The following is a 17,307-nucleotide window of genomic DNA, read 5'->3' as shown; positions in this document are numbered from 1 at the left end:
GGTCTCTTTAGCTCTAAAACGCAATGATTCAGTGAAATTCTTTCAACTTACTTCTGTTCTAAAAACAGTAAGTGGTTTCCCGGGACAGCAGTCTTCCCTAATTTTATCTTCTGCTTCAGAGGCAAACTTGACTTCTATATGTTCTAGCTAAACAGAGGGAAAAAAATGGTAGTCATTAGTATCACTTAATATAATTGAAATGATTATCACCTCATTTCACCAAAGGCTCTCCACTTAACATGAAATGGTCTGTACAATTTTATTCTTTTCCGTATAAACATTAAATGAAGTCTGTAATCAATTAACACTGATCTTAAACGTTTCATAGTATTATTATCTATATAGTCACGTTTACCATTTTCTATAATGGAATCTGGCATCTACCCGCTGTATAGGAGAAAATGAAAAATCGGCATAAAAGGTTTCCACTTAAGTTAGAAAATTTAGCATTCAAGAACAAAAGGCTTCCACCTAAATAGAAAAAACTCAGAAATGTAACATATTGCATATGCCTGAATATAAGATGACCCCAAATATGTGTCTCCATTGTTCCAAAGATCCAAGAAGGTATTTGACCTCGATGAATATATAAGAATATTTAGAAATATCTTTAAAATAGATGTCTGCTATCATTAATTTAACTCATAATTATATGACATCAAACATTTATTTAGAAACTATCTTCCATTCTAATATTCATGAAATAATTTCATTCAAACTCTAAACTTGCATTTTTTTTTTTTAATTTCAATGTCTTCATTAACACTAGAACCACTCTGAGTCTTCTAACAATTTTTTAGAGCAAATTATCTTTCCTTCTGTCTAAGCTGTCTGAGAGACAACATTTCTATAATCTGTATATAAAGTGACTGGGGTGGGAGGGTGGGCCTGGGAGAATATGGGAAAGCTATTGGTAATGTTTAGTTCTTGGGTTGGGTAGTAGATTCATGGATGTTCATTAAGTTATTTAAAAAAGAAACCAAAAAACAGGACCAACTATGAACCAAGGATTCTAATTAATCCAATTCTGTGAATCTAAGGTCTATAAGGAAGGGGTGTGAGTGAAAGAAGCAATTCAGAGCATCCCATAATCTAAGAGATTTTGAAAGTATTTCAATATAAGGTCTCCTCATTATTTTAAAGCTAACTTTGGGGGAGAAAATCCTGGTGTAAATACCTAGTATTTCACATAAAGAATAACTGGTAAGTAAAATAAGACGACAGATCATTTTTTTCTTCCTGGAATTTCTATAACTGCCCATTCTCCTTCCCTCCTAAATAAGTTTTGACTGACATATTTGGCAAAGATAAAGTTTATTAAAAGGTTTATTATAAAACAAAATAGCTGGATTGTTTGCTAGTTATTATGTTAACTAGTTATTATAATTCCCAGCCCCTCTTACCTCTAGGGAATTGGTCAGGTAGACTATATTCTGCATAAGCACTGCCTGTTCATCGAATTCTAATTGCAAATCCAGAACACGAGGTCCCACCTTCTCCAGATTTTCCTAACAGCCAAAAAGGTTTTGAGAAACAAAATCACATTCTGAATATATTGAAAAGAATGTATTTCCTCCAAAGCAATCATTCTTCTCTCAACTGATAAAATCTTCAAATTTGAACAGTTAAAGGGAAGGCTTTAGACTCATGGTTTCCCTTATCTATGTTTGCTTGTTAATGAAATCACTAGCTCACAGTAATTATCATTTAAAGTATGATAAGATTAAGGTAGCAATGAAAAGACTGGGAGGACAAGGTTTCCAGATTCATAAAATAAATGATTTTATCATTATTTGTTTAGACTAACTTAATGTGCAAACCCAACATTTGCTTTGACAAGGAATCAAACAAATGTATGAAAATATCCCTTCAGTTAACCCCCTCGAAAAAGGTTTTTTCCAAGATACCAAATCTTTAAAGCTATAATCAAAGAATAGTGAATTAATAATAATCAAACAATCCCCAAAAATATTCCTGTAAATTTTTAAATAAAAATTTAAAAAGTCATACTATATGGATACTAAAATACTCCTGTGGCATATAAAAAAGGATTTTTCTTAATTTCCTTGAACACGAAATAAAATATTTGCCATGCAAAATGCAACCTTCGGGATCCAAGTTCATATGCCAGGCACAGCTACCTGCCTGGGCCACACTGCGCTGACATGAAAATGACCTGCCATGATTCCTTATATCCACTGTTTTCATTTATAAGCCAAGTTCTTTTTCTCTTTCCATCAAAAAAAAAAAAAAAAAAAAAAAAAAGCCAAAAAGCCATTTTCTTATTCTCAAATTTATTAAACACTTTTCAAAGTTTCAAACCACTAATATGCCTGGCAAATCACCAATATTACTGAAAAAAATATATATATATTACTACTCAAACAGTCTAACACTGGTTTTTCAAAAAGCCAACTCTTGAATCTGATATTGCATAACTACTTTCCAAATCAGTTTCTCTGGATTCTGTTAATGCATGTCATCAACATTAATTGTCTTTGCGACCAATAAGGAGATATTTTGTTGAATCTGTATGGTGAGAATGAATCTGGCATTCTGACCAATGGTACTAGCTGAGCAGGGAACCAGTGAATTCAGAGCATACCGACAGACATAGTATAACTGGACTGGGATATGTTAACCCAGGATTCTAAATTATTTCTGAAACTTCAAACACCATAAGGCTCAGATGGTTGACTCTAGTCCAAGAGAATTAAGACTTTCCCAAGAATACAATCTACTCCAATGTAGGACAAGCTAAGAGTTTTTGTCTCCATTAGGCAGGCATCTGTAGCCTGAAATATTCGAGAATTAATCTAAAGTACAAGAATAATTACTATGTGCCTAGCAGGATGGAAGACACTGATTTACATTTTTTAAAAAATTACTGAGCCTACTTCTTGACAGGTAATATTTGGTTAACTGTATTATTTCATTTACTCCTCATAGCACTCTTAAAAGGTAGGTTCTATTAATTTCCTCATTTTATAGGTGAAAAACCTTGTTGCTCATAGAATTTAAGTGATTTGTCTAAGGCCTCAAAACTAGTAAGTAACAGGCAAACAGAATTTGGATCAAGATTTACCAGATCCCAGAGCCTGAGATTTCAAGCAACGTACAGCTTTCTTTCTGTTTTTCTTTATCAAAAAATCCAATAGATAAGTTATGTATACGAAGAAACTTAAGAGTTTAACCCAATGACTCTTAAGGGAGGAAAACATTTAGCAATATCTGAAAACATTTTTGGTCGTCATAACCTGAAAGGGGCTAAAGGGGGAGTCCTACTGGCATCTGACAGGTAGAAGCCAAGGACACTGCTAAACATCCTCTAGTGCATAGGACAACCGCCCACAACCAAGAACTCTCTGGCCCAAAATATCAATAGAATCACTATCTATAAGCAATGTGTATCCTGTTAAGCTAAACCTATGCAAATGCAGAATCTTGGTTCCACTAATAGGATCAAGTAAAAATACCCTAAAATTAGCCGAAACAATATGCTTCCTCCCCAAAGTGAAAAGGGAAGGTAGAACAGGAAGAGAATCATTTAGTGCAGCAATTCTAAACCAGTTTTTCTTCCACAATACATATTTTCACATACTTGGCAATTCCGCAGGCAAACCCCAAATCTGGTCGTTCCTTTCTCACAATCACTGCTTGAAAAGTGCTACTTTGGCAGGTTTCTTGGGGAATTCATACCCAAAGTTTTTCCCCTTCCTTCTACTGTCTTACCTAACCATTACTCATGTGGGCACAGTGACACAAGGTCCACAGCTTACCTTAATCATGGCAACAAATGGCATCACTTTCTTCATGTATTTCTTCAATTCTGGCAAACTGCCTAGTTCACTGGCAATGACTTTGTTATCAGGCAATTTTCCATTATTGTTCTAAAAAAACAAAAGTGAGGGAAGATGTGGAGAAAAATACTTTAAAGATTATGCAGGACAGTCAGATGTCTCTGTAGGAAGTTGGCCAGACATACAATGGAGGGAGGCCTCTACCCATCTGCTAGAGAACAGCAGAAGAGTGTGCAGCCCCTGAGCGGTGAGGAAGCGAAAGGTGAATGAATAATGCAGAAGGGAGTCCCCTCCTCCTTCTGAATTCAGAGAATTTTGGGGAGAAAAGCAGGTATCATACCAAACCTTAGCTTTTCCTTACAATAATGGCACCTCTAGGATTGTAACATTAGGTCTTATCTGACAAGAAAACGAAATGGTCTTATAAAGATCTTTTTTGTCTTCAAATTCCTACAAGCATTTCATTAGTTACACCAAAATGAAAAACTACACAGGTATCATATGAGATTTATATAATGTCTGCTTTTGAACACTCTGTTATAAATTGTTACCACAAACATGAAAGAAGGAATCTCTAGGTATCAATCTGTTAAAAACAGTATCATTTCTATCAAAAACAAATGCCTATACCCTATATCACTGATACACGTTAAGTCCCAAATGTGCTGCCTGGATGTACATTCATTTCTGCAAACATCCTCTGTCCCCTTTAATAAAGTGAGAAATAAAGCAAGCAGCCTTTTCAGAGTTTCGGGTGACTTATTTTCTCCTTATTATAGACACACAGCATCAAAGCCAAGGGTTGGGAATGAGTCTAAATGAAAAGTAACATGAGATTTCCCATAATCCATTTTGTTTTAATTCTAACCTTTACTGAGGTACATGGGGAAAATTTTTTTCTCTACTTGTCAATGTGCTGCTTTGAAATATAGATGAAAGGGAAGAGGGCAGGCAACACTCCTTTTCCCTGTATGTCAAAAAAAGGTTCTGTATTCAATGTAACATTCTTCTTGATTACAAACTAACATTCTTTTAGTTCTTTTGGATGAAAACAAAAGTTTGAAAGGAAGCTAATCATTCCAAACAATAGCAAAAGATGATGTTATTTTGAAACTATGTAATAATAGTCAATGAATACTAAGTAAAAATATAACCTCTAAAAAGAACACTGGTGACGCATCTATTTTTTAATACCTGGGACATTACATACTATACTTGGTTCTTCTATTGCTTGAAAATGCTGGTACGAATAAAACTGAGGCACAGGTTTATTTTTCTATCTACCAAAGTAGCTTCTCTTTTACACATCGTAAGTTAAAACTTGCAAGCAGATTCTAAAGGCTACCTTCTTTTTCTATCACACACCAAGGAAGAAGCAATCCTCCACAAAAACAGGTTCATGAGGAATTGAAAAAAAAAAAAAACCACACACACTTGCTCTTCTCTTTCCATCAAATCTTCCAAACGTAAAAGTTTTTCTGAGTATTTCTTAATTAACTATAAAAACTATTGAGGTAAAATTCTAATAAAGTTATACAAATTCAAAACTAAGGATTTTTCCTTTGCATTATCACTTTTGTCTTTGGCTATAATCTCTATTTTGTCTCTCTCTCTTTCTTAAGTGCACCTTAATGGTTTGTGTCTACCAATAACTGTTCTCAATAACCTAAGCAAAAATTCCACAACACATATTTTATTTCCATATTTTGAATGTGAAAGGAAAAAGGTAGGTGAATTTTGAATTTTTCTCCTTAGAAACATCTAGAACTAAGTTAAATATCGAGTTTCCTCTAAATTGAACTATCATATTTAATAACTATTTACCGACAGAGCCAAAAACATGAGACTCTCCATTTCTATGGGTAATTAGTAAACTGAACATTTCTTATAAATTACTCAAGAGCCAACCTTCAATTTTTTCACAGATAATTAGGTTAAGGCTTCATGAAGCTCAACTGCTCAGGTTACAACATATCCAAACAGCCAACTCAGTCCTTTTCCTTCATAATTTTAATCATACGTATGAAAAAGTCCCACACCCTTTAATTATATACAACTAGATTCAGTGTGGTTTGTATGAAGGTTTCGAAAATGATGAAAAAGCAGCAGCTTTACCCTTGGCGTCCATTTAAGAGCCACCGAGGATAACAAAAAATGCCCTAAGCCTCAGGGCAGTTAAACAAAGCTGCCCATCTTCCCTCCCCCAGACACTGCCAATGCTCTAAAGACAAAAACACCAAAAGCAGGACACCACAACGCTGGGGGAAGAAGTCTGCTGAGAACATCACCTCGATGTGGTTGCGTAGCACTGAGAGGGTGGTATGCTGCCAAGGTGGATAGTTCTTCGCCACATAGATGGTGCAGTGTGAAGGCTTCTGAGGTAGTTGCTTTGAAGTGTCCGTCTTCTATAGGGTAGAAGAAATGGAAAAAGCATTTAGTCACTTTCACATATACCGAAAATGAAAAGAACCCTCCAGGATATACCACTACCGCCTTTAACACTAAAAATATACACAGTATATACACAGTACAAAACTGCATTAGCAGTGAAGATAGACCTACAGATCTTGATAAAAATGTCTGAATTTTTATTATTGTTAAATGTTATTTGCTGAGTAACTTTTCAGGAATGACCTTTTTTAAAAAAAAAATGACTTCACCTTCCCTTTGGCTGGCATCATATAGTTCTTTAGTCGCAGTCTAAGCTCATGTGCTACTTCCATGAGGTACTGTGAGGAATGTATCAAGGTTTCATCCACAGGACCCACGACAGGCCATGAAGCATTCATAATTGAGTCAGGCTTTTAAAGAAAAAAAGAAAAAACTCAGAGGATTAGATGACAAAACTAGTTTATGATTCTTGATTACAGATTCATACCGAGGCTACCATCTGCAACTGTGTGCTCCAAGTTCGAACCCTGACTACACGCAGCACACTTCTATAGCCCCTGATCTAATGTTCCCTAGAATTCAAGCTGTAAAGTCTGACTCTACATTCTTAATTAGCATCCATTTGTACAAGCATATTAATACCCACACACATATGCTCACTTTCAAAGAAAATTATGTAATGCTAATTTGCCTAAATTTAGTCATTATATAAATTATGCATTCTCAGTTTTTAGCCTATTAATACATCCAGTATTGCAAGTATGGCTATTTGGTATATACATCATGAGCACATTTTTGTATTGTTCATGTGCTGCAAAATACAAAAGAGTCTGTCTAATAAGGTTGGAAAGGAGTTCTTAAACCAGCCAATCCATTTATCTGCAAGCCGGGGAGAAATAATTGAATTTATCTTCGCAGTAAGAATGCTAATACAATATCCTTGAATATGCCACGAATTTTATATAAAACAAGAATATTTATGCAAATATGCACTTCAATCTTTGTTTATAAACAGCCCATAACATTTATATTTTTCAATATTTTCACCTTTGTAACAAACACTTGGAAAAACAATTAGTCATACAGGTATTCAAATGTATATCTGAACATATTTAAATGCATTATAACGTTTCCCAACAGGAATTAAGTGATAGACAACACTTAATTCCTGTTGGGAAACAACACTTAACATACATACACTGTCTATACATAAGGGCACATATATGATATATCTGTCTAAACAGGAGGTAGTTTCAGCTTAACCTGTACAGTAATTATGATGATGAATCCAACATTATTCTTGACATACTCATTTTCAGTCTTTTTCTCTTAAGTAACAACATTACGACATTTATTTAATGAGACCAAAATCAAAAACGCCCACAACATCTTAAATGTATAAAGATACCTTTCCCAGGAGTGTCCAGATGTGTTCACACACATGTGGACAGAATGGAGCCAAGAGAAGTGTCTGAACTTCAATAAACCGGAACACAAGGTCTCTGTGCATCCCTTCTATGGCCAATTCACGGTACTTATCTTTCACAGCCTATAAAATTTGAAATTATTTACCAATTCTGTCCCCATACTTCATAAAAATAAAAGTAAAAAAAAAAATTCAGTGTCTCTGTTTTAATGCATTTTTAAGTTTTTAGTCTTTTAAAATCCCATGATGAATTTTTGTGAAGGTTTTAACGATTTACAAGTAAATATGTATCAAATCTCATTCAAAGGATACTGCAGTTTTGAGTCTCAAAAAAAATTAAGAAACATTTTATAACAGACATAAAAGTCGAACAATTTAAACTAATACTAAGAACAAAATGCTCTGAGCAGTATATAGGAAAGATATTAAGTACCAAAAAAGGCTATAAACATGATACGTTACTGTGTTCAGTACTTACCATTTAACCACATGAAAACCAAGTTACATAAATCCCAATACGATATTTTACAAAACTGATTGAGTAAACCTATTTTTACTTTAAGCACTTCAACTGCCAAACATGAGGAAACACTGACATCTTGTGGAAAACCTCAGAAAATGTTTTCAAATAACAAGTTACAATTATGCTTTTAATTTTTTTTACCAACTTAAAAATGTTGTCCTGGAGCGTACGATTAATTTTTAAATATAATCTATTAATATCTACAACTCAACCAGACACAGAATTAGTTATATTAAGTATATATAAAAGGAAAAGTACCAAAGGAAACTATTTACAATCACAATTTATTGAAGAATTTAAACCTTTCTTGGCAAGATGTTTAGTCTCCACTTCTGATGTTATTATGATATAGCAGGATGTGAAAGGGGCAAAAACACATGACATTCGCTCTGATGTATTTTATAACTACTAAAAGAATTAATAATAACCTACCTGAAACTCAAAAAATCCTGTTTTCAAAGCTTCTTTAAATAACATCTTTTCATAGTTTTGATCTGTTTTTATAATTCCTGCATTCATTTCACTATTAATTAGGAAAAAACAAGGTTACTGAATTTAAAGGCAAGTAGAGATAAGTATAAAAAGCCACTCCGAGTCCTAATTTACAGTAAAATGAGAACAATACCTGAAATATTCAAAACTTCTCAACCAGAAAACCATCTTTGTGTTCCTTAAACCCGCCTACTGCAGCCTCCCTATTGTCCATCCACTTTTAAGTACATATTGTCACCTGACATTGCTTAGAGTTCCTGTTTATGATAACACTATTAACAATGTGTTTATTTCAAAATTCTTTGATGGAAACTTTGTTATGAAGCCCAAATGCAATATGAAAATAGCTTACCTAAAGTTATAGTCAGGTTCAATAGTTGCATTTAAAATGACTGACATTGAATATTTAAGAAAAACGTTCTCATGCTACCTCGGGCCCTTCATAAAATGGCCTAATCTGGCCACCACATACTGTACTTCAAATAAATACTATACTCTTTCTATGGTTCCTGATACGTATAGTTAATAAATGTCTTTTGAAGAGGGAAAAAACATGATAATTCTTCATTTCTTTTAATCTACTTTTCCTTGAACTATTCTGCCCTACTTTAATGCAAGACAGCACAATAAAATTGTTATGAGAATGGGCTTTGGAGAAATATAGAAACACATTCATATCCCAAATTTGAAATTGCTAGCTTCGAGGCATTTAATGAAATAGTTCATTTTTCCAAGCCTCAACTTTTTAAACTATAAAACAGAGCTAAAAATCTCTTTATCTTATAAGGCTGCCATGTGGCGAAAATCAAACCATGGATTCAAAGTACTTAGCATAGCACCTGGCACAAGTAAGTTTTCAATGAATAGTAGCTATTATCATCAGCTAATTTCTTTTAGAGGATAAAAAAAGAAAACTTTAAAATGTACCAGGACTATGCAACTCGAAAGTATAAAGTAGTTGGGGTCCATAGATTACCTGGCAAAAACTCTATCATTAAAAGTGTTGGCAGGACCACTTCTTAGGCTGTCCCAGTTGGCGACCATTTCTTTCACCCACTCCACCCAGGTGTACAGACGAAGAATCCCTGCATCTGCCATGGTTTCCACAAAGTTAGCATCTTCAATAGTGTCACCAGCATCAGCCAGAGCCAAGCGCATTCCTGGAAGAAGAAGAAGAAAAAAAAAACTGGTGATTTAAAAACGTGGTTACTGAATATCAACTATGTGTCCAGTTAGGTACACCACCAAGTGTATACATAAATTAAGAATTAACAAATGCTTTAAAGAACTGCCATGGATCAACAGCAAAAATAAAAGTCACCAAAAGTAGTATCCCTAACAATATTGTTAAAATATCTGAAACATCTGTATTGATTTGCATACACTTAACATCAATATGTGTTTATTATCAGGCATGCCAAGTTAATGAGATAAAGTGATTTTTAATGAGGCAAAGGAAAAAAATGATAAGCTGGGGATAGATATCTCAGCCTCATACAGAGGTAGCAAAATATTATCTTTTAATGCATGAAAACACACATTGGTACCTTATGTGTACAAATACATATTTTACTTCTTAGTCCTAAAAACAGCTTCTTCTAAGTTTTCTAACAAAATTTTATTATTCAACCAAAATCTTCCATTCTAAAATATTGGGGGAAAAAAATCAATAAGAGCTTAATTTTGCAATGAAATACTATATTGTTGCAAAAAGAATAAGAAACTACATTTTGTGTTAAGATGACTTCTTTCCTTAAACTTCATGCTAACTTCAAACTTTTCTTCCGCAGCTTTCTCACCTCTCTCTGCCTTCACAGAGCTCAAGTCAGAGTTAGGGTCTTTCCCTGGATGAGGCTTTGGCTTAAGGAAAAGTTGTAGCTAGTTTGGTCTTCTATCTAGACCACTAAAATTTCTCCATATCGGCAATAAGCCTGTTTCCCTTTCTTATCATTTGTGTGTTCACTGGAACAGCATGTTTAATTTCTTTCAAGAATTTTCCTTTGTATTTACAACTTGGCTAACTATCTGGCATAAGAGGCCTCGCTTATGGCCTCTCCTAACTTCCAACATGCCTTCCTCACTAAGTTTAATGATTTCCAGCGTTTTAATTAAAATGAAAGACACGCAAAGACTTTTTTCACTTGAACACTTAGAGGCCATTGTAGGGTTATTAATCTCCCTAATTTCAATATTGTTGTTTCTCAGAGAATAGGGAGGCTTGAGGAGAGGGAGAGAGATGGGGGAACGGTCAGTCGGTGAAACCATCAGAACACACGCAACTTTATCAATTAAGTTTGTGATCTTACGTGGATGCGGTCTGCGGCACCCCAAACAATTACAACAGTAACATCAAAGATTACTGATCACAGACCACCACGAAAATATAATAACAATGAAAGGGTTTGAAATATTGTGAGAAGTACCAAATTGTGACCCAGAAACACGAAGTACGCAAACGCTGTCGGAAAAATCTCAAATGGCTGGCTTGATACAGGGTTGCCACACATCTTCAATTTGTAAAGCAACGCACTGTCTCGAAGTGTAATAAAGTGAGGTATGCTTGCACATATACTAACCCATACTTAAATCGGTTTATTTTTATACCTATCTGTATATAAACTAAAAATCATGAGTTCATCCTGATATCGCCAGTTCCAATCCATTTACTTACATATAGCTTCTCTCTCTGACACTGAGCTCTCATCTACAGTATACTTATTTGTTCAATCGCAGTACACAAATATTTCAGAATTGCTAATCTACACCACCTACAGAAATATATTTACCAATTTCAGTATTTGTGTAGAGTTCTTTTTTTGCCTCACAGTGTCCAGTCAAAATACTGCTATTCGAGTTATATAGGTTAGTCCTTCCCCGTCCCCTGCAGTATGGCCTTGAACTGTGCTAGCCGTGATCAGTAAAAAGAGGTGCCACGATGGCCAGACTAAGCTGCATAAGAAATGAACGGGGCCTTCAGGTCAGTCAGTTCATTTTTTCTCTTGACAAAGTAATGATTAAATGAATGGTAGTACTGAGGCCAGGGAAAAAATATTCTTCTGAAAAATGAACGCTCCCAAGTTCAAGTCACCCATATTTACAGCAAATATAGAGAATATACTTCGGAAAAGCTGCCTACATATTAAACACCTCTACGAGCCAACTCTTCAATCTTATCTTAGCTTGAATTTGTGCCTAATGATCACATCAGCAATTCTTATGTTTTAAATTTTATAGTGTTTGTACACAAAGAAAACATGAATACTTTAAAATATTGGCAAAGTAATAAATTTAAAATTGCATTCTGTAATCTGAGAATAGGACCCTACATAACAGCAATAATAATAATAAAAAAAAAGTATATTTACCATCTGCTGAAAACTTGTCGATAGCCTGGTTCAAAGTGAAGAAGTTACCTGTGGATTTTGACATCTGGAACACAAAGCCAATGAGTAGGCTTTAGTAAGAATATATATAAATAAAAGAAACCTAATCAGCCAAATCAAATGAAATAGGTCGGCCATAAACAGGTAAGGACAAAAAGGATTAGAAATGTGAAAAGAAAACAGATACCTTAAACTAATTTTACAGAGGTGAAAACTGAAGTCCAGTCAATAAAGTCACTTACACAGTTCATTCAGCTAGTTGGAGCGAGGATAGGATCTCCAGTCTGCTACTCAGTCCACTGCTTTTTCCATTAGCCTATACCACTCGTTTAGACACGTGAAATCATTCCACTACAACCTTGAAACACTTTAGTTGGTCATAAAAAAGAGCATTATAGCTAGTAGTCATTCAGAAATACATGGACTAGCTCATTGGTCAGAGCTGGGGTTTTAGGGAACTTCCTGTCATTAGGGTCACAATAATTGGTTGTTAAAGTGTGCTCTGCCTGAGGGCAGTGCATCTAAGGAGGCACTGTACACAACCTAATAATATTACTTTAAATTTTTTTAGGTCTTTATCATACATAACTTTGCTGATACCAAAGAGAGGTGATTATGACATCCATTTTTCGCTATATGGCAATAAAGTATCTTGTACAGTGTATAATACAACAATGTTGAGACCAAAGAAAAGGTCATATTATAACAAACTATAGAATTAAATTAAAATTCTGTTATTTTAATTTAATGGCCAGTCTCAGTATAAAACAAAAAAACAAAACCATAAAACTATTTTCTCAATTTAATGAGAAAGATACTCTAAGTTCTCAACACTAGGATCTCTATATTTCCATCTCTGTCTCTGATCCTTTCTATGTGTTCCTCTGTCTCTTTCTCTCTCCTCCAGTCACAATTTTTGTCACCTTTTGTCACTCTGAACACAAATATAATAGGCAATGTCATAATAGTTAAAGTCCCTCCACTCATTTAATACTATCCACTCTACTCATTCAATTTTAAAGATAAACTTTATGCTATTAGTTTCCTAAACACTTTAAATGAAAAATTTTTAACTCTCTGATTTTCATGTTTTTTATGGTATTTATTTATTTTTTTTAAAAAAAGAATGATTTCCTACATCTGAAAAGCTTTCTGCAGAATTTTAACGTTCAAGAGGCGATGAGTCTTAAGTGTGCTGAAGGTGTCCTGGGAAGAGTGAGTGAGAGAGAACAGAAGCTGGAGCTCTGAGGAAGCTCAATATTTAAGAGACTGAGGCGTGGTCCAGGGGGGAGGAGGAAGACAAGGAGAGAGTCCTGTCAGTCATGTCATTTCAAGAATGCGGGAACACTCACTAGGTTAGCTGGCAGCCAACTCACTTAAGACATTGCATTGCCAGATAAAATACAGAATACCCAATTAACTTTAATTTCAGGTAGAAATTTTTTATTATAAGTATGTCCCCTATTTTCGTTTGCTAAATATGATAATTCTCGTAAGATGATGACTAAAATGCGCATGTGGATGCACATAGTAGTTAAAGCAGGGTCAGAGGACCACATGGTGCAGACATAGGAAGGGAGTGGAAGACAGTACTAGAAATCAGGCTGTGAGGCAATAGGGTAGGGGCAGTTAAAACAAGGATTTTATTAATGGGAACAGGCACTACATGCTGTATCATCTGCCCCACCTGCTCCCCTCAGCCAGAAACTATGTGAGGTTCAAGACCATGTCTAATTTGTCTTTGTAATCAAAGACTTTTACTCTTGTGCATCAGGAACTCAATAAATGGCTGTTAAATTTTTTTTTTTTTTTTAAAAAGAGGCAATGAGCCTTACCTTCTCAGAGTTGAGGAGAAGATGTCCATTTGCTCTCACAGCTACAGGCCATTTGTCACTTCACAGGTAAATGTTTAAAGACAGAAAATAAAATTTAAAGTTTAAGGTTTAGGCTTAAAATTTTGGAGTCAATGCTAAAAGATTCACGAAAGTTTGCTATAACAAATGTACAAGAATATTTTACTAAGTCCTATTTGTAACAGGACATAAATGAAAACAGAAGTGTCTATTAATAAAGGACTAGTTATATAAACTATGGTATAGGCATATAGTGAACTACTATGTAAGTATTTAAACAATACAGGCAGGGCTATATATATGGATATAAAAAGATCTTAGAAATATGTTATTACATAAAAAAAGAGACAAAATAGTGTCTACAATGTTGCATCTTTGTATAAATTAAAAAATAAATAAGTATAGATATCTGATGCTGGTGTAACTGGTAAATCTATATCCTACACAATAACTCCTTATGTAATTGAAGCCGCAGGATACCTCTGTCAGTAAGCAATAAATCCAGTCCACATCTTTTTCAGCACTCACCTTTGTTCTGGCCACATAGCCACATGATTATAAAGGTAATATGTAAGATGATTTGGAATAAGATCCTTGCCAGAGACTCGAAGATCCACAGGATACCAGAACTCAAACTCCTGCTTTAACCGATCTAATTTTTCCTTTGGGATCTGAGTCTTAGGAAATGGAGCCTCCTTGAAAAAAACATAATCCCAGACTTCCCTGGTCATCTGTTGTGGTCTATATTAAAAACAGAACAAATAAACAATAATAACTACATATGTAATTTCTTTGAAAGAATCAGTATTTTAATCTATGAATTAGGAATATTAATGTTGTGATAGTAACAAATAAGGACAGCAGACTACCATAAGAATGAAGACTGGATAATAATAAGAAAAGGGGCTATCGATTACTTTTTCTCAGTTCAAGAACAAAAAAGTAAAACCATTGGGACAAAACCCTGCTAAATGAATTCTTTTTTTTTTTAAACGCCTACAGCACTTGGCCTTTCTAGGTGGTCTCCCATCCAAGTACTAATCAGGCCTGACCCTGCTTAGCTTCTGAGACAAGACGAGATTTGGGCACGTTCAGGGTAGCATGGCCGTAGACTAAATGAATTCTTATAAAAACTAAATATTTAAAAACCGAAGCTTCAATACATAAATCAAAAGATCACATCTCCTCCCGACAAACTTCTTTCCCTTAGCCATTTACCAACCTGATACCCAGTGGAGACTCTGCCTGTCCACGCAAGTTACCCCCCTGCAACAGGTGTGCCACGGTATAAAATGCCATGTAAATAGTGGAATCGGATAGTGATTCAATCAGCCACTGCTCATCCCAAGGCAGACGAGTACCTGAAAGATAAAAAGAAGAAAGTGAATGCATGTGAGACCTAAGAGACACTTCATCCATAGAATCTACTTTCAAGAATAGGCCTATAGCATTTACAAAGCCGTTATTCAGGAAGTTCTTAAATCTACTTGAATAATTAATAAAAATAAAATTGTAAATAAACAGCAAAATGGTTGAAGCACTTGAAACTTTGTATAAAAAGGTCACACCATAAAAAGTATGTGGGTTAGAGGGGGCACTCTTCTACCACGAGGTAGATGGTAGGGGACCACATCCTAGTTCCCCTCACCCTCTAGATGAGACCTCCCACTCCCAATTCAGAAAAACAATTAGAAGAGAGAGGAATGGGTAAAAGCGTTAATTTGGGTAACTGGCGAAGTCATTCAAACAGAAAAATTTGAAGTTTGCTCACCTAGACCGTAAGTTCTCGAGCAAGCATGCGCTTGTAGCCAATCTAAGGAAGCTTCAAAATTCCTCTTGCTCTCCTCACAGAATCTGGAGAGAGTAAAAATAAAGTGTTTCTCTTCACCTTTACTGTTCTCCACGTTTCTCATCTCCTTTCCCCTCCTTCATCACTTCCCTTCTCCCATCTTACGTATCCAGGTTCTTCAAGCACTGGGTTGTCAGTTTTTTCCAGTTCTCTTCTCCATAATCCAAGTACCTGGGAGTGCACAAGTGATCAGGGGGGGAAAAAAAAAAGTCAAAAGGATAAGCAAAGTGACTGAAGGAAATTTCTTCTTGCTATAAGTGAGACTAACCACTGGTTACACAGGGCCACGACACATTCATCTCCAGACCGGGACATAACTTGTTTCTCTGGCTCCACATAAACAAGTGCATCTCCCTAAATGAAAGTAAATAAAAATATATCAGATATTGCAACAAGTCAATCTCTATTTCTCAAGGATAATAAAAATATCTCTTTAAAAATGCCATACCACTGTACTCAACACTGGAAATTTGTCGAGAGTAGATTTCAGGTGCTCTCATCACACATAAAATAAATGGTAACTATGTGAGGAGATATATTAATTAGCTTGATTACAGAAATCAATTCACTGTTTAGATGTATATCAAATCATGTTGTAAGCCTTAAATAAGGACAATTTTTATTTTTAAAAATTAAAAATAAAAATATTGTTCCACACTGGGAATATTTAAAAAAAAAAAACATTGTACCACCAATAATCAAAATCCCACATTTTCATTTTATCTTCTTTCTTCCCAGGCTAAAGTTATCTGCCCTATTTTCCACTTGCTTTTGAAAAGACATGCATCTTCAGCAAGTGGATCACTTTCCCTAGGTACAGATTATTCCTCTTCAGTGAAAAATGAAAGATTTTATTGCTTCTCATCCTATGGTTTAGAGGGTAGGCTGCCTATGACATCCTCTTATCCTTGTTATAACAATATAAATAAAATGGAAAATTAAATGCATGAAACTTTAAAAAAAAATAGATACATAAAAATTAAACACAGAAAATATTGTTACTAAAGACTTACACTGTCATTAAAAATTCCCACTAGAAAATTGACCATGAATTTTATTTTTTACCAAATATCTCTTAATGTATTATGATCCCGAACTTGTCAAGTTAAGAGAATTTTTGAAATAACATTCAACATTATTACTCATAAATGAATATTCATTGCTATGGGTTTAATGCAATTCCTCATGCTGAAGTTAAATAGCTGGGACTTTTGTTTAAAGGTAGTGAATTAAAAACAGACATTTAACTTCACTCCTTCTCAAAATTCCGATGAACAACGAACAGGATTTTTTTTAATGGTATGAAACTACAAAGACAAGGAGAATAGAAAAAGAAACAATATCCACCAAAATTTGGAAACTAAAAAGCAGGATGAGTGATAACTGTATATTAGCAGATTGAAAAAGCTAGCTGAATTCTAAGCCAGCAGTAGAGAATGCTGAAAAGCAATCCCGTCGGCATTGTAAAATCTCCAAAAGACTCGGGAATTGCTGGCAGATATTTTAATCCCACACTATATACAGACAGGCAACTGCCCTCTCCTATGCCAACAGAACAGTAGAGGTTTACTCTCTGGAGAAGATAAAAGT

At 34.7% G+C, this 17,307-nt stretch overlaps 1 protein-coding gene across 1 annotated transcript in view; it reads right to left on the bottom strand.

The window, feature by feature from the left end:
• Positions 1-17,307, bottom strand: part of LARS1 (leucyl-tRNA synthetase 1) — a 48,739-nt gene that overhangs the window by 6,647 nt on the left and 24,785 nt on the right. The window contains exons 16-30 of the mRNA XM_016126582.2: positions 15,986-16,071; positions 15,823-15,888; positions 15,640-15,722; positions 15,091-15,229; positions 14,397-14,609; positions 13,851-13,908; positions 11,998-12,061; positions 9,609-9,792; positions 8,573-8,663; positions 7,600-7,740; positions 6,461-6,601; positions 6,089-6,205; positions 3,780-3,890; positions 1,404-1,508; positions 52-147 (exon numbers count right to left, since the gene is read on the bottom strand). Coding sequence (XP_015982068.2) covers positions 52-147; positions 1,404-1,508; positions 3,780-3,890; positions 6,089-6,205; positions 6,461-6,601; positions 7,600-7,740; positions 8,573-8,663; positions 9,609-9,792; positions 11,998-12,061; positions 13,851-13,908; positions 14,397-14,609; positions 15,091-15,229; positions 15,640-15,722; positions 15,823-15,888; positions 15,986-16,071 — 1,695 coding nt within the window. The remainder of the gene's footprint in view (positions 1-51; positions 148-1,403; positions 1,509-3,779; positions 3,891-6,088; positions 6,206-6,460; positions 6,602-7,599; positions 7,741-8,572; positions 8,664-9,608; positions 9,793-11,997; positions 12,062-13,850; positions 13,909-14,396; positions 14,610-15,090; positions 15,230-15,639; positions 15,723-15,822; positions 15,889-15,985; positions 16,072-17,307) is intronic.

Source organism: Rousettus aegyptiacus, unplaced genomic scaffold (assembly GCF_014176215.1).
Source record: "Rousettus aegyptiacus isolate mRouAeg1 unplaced genomic scaffold, mRouAeg1.p scaffold_m13_p_7, whole genome shotgun sequence".
Classification (NCBI taxonomy): domain Eukaryota; kingdom Metazoa; phylum Chordata; class Mammalia; order Chiroptera; family Pteropodidae; genus Rousettus; species Rousettus aegyptiacus.
This window is presented reverse-complemented; position numbering and strand designations above follow the sequence as displayed.